Genomic DNA, 4,231 nt, shown 5'->3' with positions numbered 1-4,231 from the left:
AGTTAAACCTGTGTTTGTTATGTAAATCTTTGCTCACAAAGTTACAAGTTTACTAATCTCATTCGCTACATTATTGTAAACTAAAACTTATGAAACCCATATTTTATACTACATATACTAACTTCTACGGATCATAAAACTTACCAATCAAGTCTATATTGTATAATATATGTTTATGCAAAGATGTGCACAACAGTGTGTTCCAGATTGCAGCTCGAACTCGGCCTCCGGACCGACCTGAACGCTTGGGCGAACCTGCACAAAAAGGTGAGCACTCCGACGATCAAGTCAGTATAGGTCGGATTCCCAGTTTAGTTCGAGGCCAGAAATCATCGTACCTGATCGGGGAGTGAGGTCCTCTACTTATGGGTGGTAGTCCCGCTAATCTCGCGACGGTTACATTCGGTAATCTCGGGACCGTCGGTTACACCTGGTAATCTCGGGACCGACAGTTACGCCCGATAATCACGCCGCAGACAGTTGCTCACATCGGCCCCTACCGAGCTCCCCGGTAGGTCAGACCTGGGCCAGGTTCACCTCGGCCCTCATACTTAGCATTTGTCGACGTTAGTGGCGGCCATCTCGGCTATCCGAGCTGGGCATGACTCATGAGCCATCTTGGAGCACCAATAGGGGTCCTCCACGTGTCCAGGGTATTCCCTTCCCCAAACAATATATAACTCTTTTTTTTTTCACAATCCAAACACAAACACTAAGCTTCCTTAACTCAAACTTAATTATTATAACCCAAAGTAATTCAAGATTGTGAATGAGATGGCCAATCCTGAATATGAAGAAGAACAGTTCCTAATAAATTGGGTAAGATATTATGAGCTTACTATGAGAATTCCAAGTCAAGAATAAGAAATTGATGACAAAAAGATGGAGCTTTTATTTGGCCATCAATAATTAAATGGTGAGAACAAATTTAGATTTACCATATCACCTGGTCTCACTCTCAGCCATGTGAGAGGTGTCATAAAGGAACAGTGATTTTGATCTCTGGATTTACTTGAACCAAATAAAAAGATGACTTTTGTACTGCATTTTGGCAGCAATTTATGGGGTTGCAGCAGCCATCAGTGGGGGCAGCGGGCAGTTTTATTCTCAACTCAGCTACCTTCCTTTGAAACTTAAATAACAAAAAAAAAAAAAAAAAAAAAAAAATGAACCCAAAATTCTTTCCATATCCTCAAACTGACAAGTGGTCAACAGCCATTAGTCCCCATTTCAAAGTCTCACACTTTCAAGTTTGAAATCATGAAACCTCTCCCAAAGAAAAGGATTCACAAAAGTTAGGAACAAAGGAAGATGAAAGTTCTCACTATAAAACCGAAGAAACAGAAGTAATGCTGAAGTAAACCTCCATTTTTAACCATCCAGAACCTTTCTCTTCTCTTCAATGCTGAAACCAATAAATTGAAAATGAAAATGGAGTGTTGGGTTTTTTTGGGTTTTCTTCTAATTGGTGTAGTTCCCGCCGGAGCCGTCGTGGGTGTCGGCGGAGGAGTTGGTTTCGGCTTTGGGGTCGGCGGCGGAGGGGGAGACAATCCGAATCCGGTGCCGTTAGGGCCTCCATCTCAGGAACAAAACAGAGCATACTCTGTTCTTCAGGCATGGAAATCAGCAATTTCCGACGACCCCACCGGCGTTTTAGCCACCTGGGTCGGCTCCGACGTCTGTTCTTACAAGGGAATATTCTGCACTGATCATAAATCCGGCGAAATTTCCGTCACTGGAATCGACCTAAACGGCGCAAATCTCAGAGGAACCCTCGTCAAAGAGCTTGCTCTGCTCTCTGATCTGACCCTCATTCACTTAAACAGCAACAGATTTTCCGGCGACGTCCCGGCCACTTTCCGGCAACTCCCCTCCCTCCAAGAACTGGATCTCAGCAACAACAATTTCTCCGGCCCTTTCCCTTACGTCACTCTCTACATTCGAAGGCTGATCTATTTGGACCTCAGATTCAATTCCTTCTCTGGACCGATCCCAGAAGCTTTGTTCTTCCAAGAATTGGACGCCATTCTCATCAACAACAATCAATTCGACGGCGAAATCCCACAAAACCTCGGGAATTCGCCGGCTTCCGTCATAAATCTGGCGAATAATCGGTTCACCGGCGCGATTCCGGCGAGTTTTGGGTTCATGGGTCCGAGATTGAAGGAGATTCTGTTTCTGAATAACCAATTAACCGGCTGCATTCCCCAGGGAGTTGGGTTTTTGTCACAGATTGAAGTTTTGGATTTCAGTTCAAACAAATTGTTCGGTCGTCTCCCCGATTCGTTCTCTTGTTTGAACGAACTTGAGATTCTGAATGTGGCGCATAACGAGTTATCCGGCGTCGTTTCGGATCTGGTCTGTTCTTTGAGAAGCCTCGTGAATCTGTCCATCGCCGACAATTTTTTCTCCGGCTTCAATCAGCAGTGTCGGAATCTGTTCGGCGGGTTCGATTTGTCGTTCAATTGTGTTCCGGGGCTGAATATGCAGCGGCCGCCGCCGGAATGCTCCGCGATTCCGGGAATCGGGCTGAATTGTCTCCCAGTTACGTGGATTCCGCGGACGCTGGTTTGTGGGCGGCTCGTCGGAATGTCGCCGTGAGAAGCGGCGGCGGTGGCCGGAGTACCACGGGTAGGTAATGGGGTGTGGGATTATTTAATGGCAATAACTATACAGATTTTTGGTTCTTTTTTTTTCCTCTCTTTTTGGGAATCTGAAGGGGGAATTGAATGCAAATCTTTTTCACATTTAATTCTTCATGGAAACGGTACATCTGAAATCAGTGGTGTTGATAGTCCAAAAATTTGGCACATTTTGATCTAATCTTCACCTACTACGATTTATAGCACTTTTTAGAATAAATTTTTTATTCGTTTCTTTGACAGATTTGTTCTTTATAATCGACTTTTTGAGTACTGTAAAAGATCATAAATTTCATGTATACTTTGATAATAAAGATAGAAATATATTACTTTATTAATTTAGGACACGTATAAATTTGTAATTGGTCTTAAATATAATTTTAAATTTGTGACATGACATTTAATAATTAGGCAAGATTTCTCATACAACAATAATATTAGGAGGCAAATAGACCTTGAGAAAATTTATAGAGCAAAATGGTTAAGGTTTAGAAAGTCAAGAGACCAAAAAATGAAAATCTAGATACCAAAGATGAGATTTAAGTCTAAATTTTTATTTTCTTATTTTTCCATTTCTGAAAACAAACATCTTTCTTTTTTCTTAGTGTTAAATAATATGAAGTCTTTTCCAGTAAGATCCTCCTAGTCCTGTCAGGTTATTAATGTAAAATTGAAAAAATTTATATTTTAAAATTGAAGCATAAGAGTCAACAAAAAAAGAAAAAAAAATTGAAGCGTAAAGTCCAAGTGATTATTAAGAAAATTTATCCTGTATGAGGTTTTTTATTATTTTTCTTTTTGAGAAGATGTATAGCAGTTAAATTAGATTAATTATTTATTCAAAGTATAGCGGTATAAACAAAATTCTTAAAATAATATATTTTAATATTTCCAGAGTGAAAATGAACTTAGTTTAATGTTTGATTAAGACATTTTTACTTTTTCTAAAAGATCTAGGTTCAAACCTTGTCATCTTAATATGATATTTTAAACGAGACTAATTCACTCGAACATAACTCAATTGATTAATATATATATTCATAAGAATTTGAAGAAGCGAAAAAGAAAAAAAAAACACCAAAAGCCGTGCTTAAGATCAAATCGGACCAAACAATACGACAGGCCCAATATTTTAATTTTATTTTTTTGAAGAGACAGGCCCATATTGCTTGGGCTAAAGTTTGTTTATAAAAGTAATTACAAATATAAATAAAATACTACTCATAATTCATCAATATGCTATATATTGATCAACGGTAGACATGGATATACTCATGCCTATATGTTGATTAGCTATAATATAAACCATAAATGAAAATATTTAGTGCATGTTTGACATTCTTTTTAGAAAAAAACATTATATAAACACTTTCTGAAGAAAAAAAATTAAAGACTTCCTCTAAAAAAAATTTAATTAGATAGAAGAAAATGTTATTAGTGTTTTTTATTGTTTTATTAAAAAATATTTTTTGATTTATATAATAATATAAGTATTTTACCTATGATACTATGAAAGTTTTCGTACTACGAGAAGAGTAGAAATTTTTATACATTTTCGTATTGCGCTTCTAGGAATGGGAGTCGGCAAT

The 4,231-nt window shown here is 38.2% G+C and overlaps 1 protein-coding gene across 1 annotated transcript; it reads left to right on the top strand.

Annotated features, from left to right (window-relative positions):
- On the top strand, positions 1–2,882 carry LOC111021886 (uncharacterized). Its single transcript, XM_022298996.2, has one exon. The coding sequence runs from the start codon at positions 1,426–1,428 to the stop codon at positions 2,599–2,601; it is 1,176 nt and encodes a 391-aa protein (XP_022154688.1). The 5' UTR covers positions 1–1,425; the 3' UTR covers positions 2,602–2,882.
- The last annotated feature ends 1,349 nt before the right edge of the window (positions 2,883–4,231 follow it).

This window comes from Momordica charantia (assembly GCF_013281855.1).
Source record: "Momordica charantia cultivar OHB3-1 chromosome 8 unlocalized genomic scaffold, Mcharantia_2.0 BLBB01000008.1, whole genome shotgun sequence".
NCBI classification, from domain to species: domain Eukaryota; kingdom Viridiplantae; phylum Streptophyta; class Magnoliopsida; order Cucurbitales; family Cucurbitaceae; genus Momordica; species Momordica charantia.
This window is presented reverse-complemented; position numbering and strand designations above follow the sequence as displayed.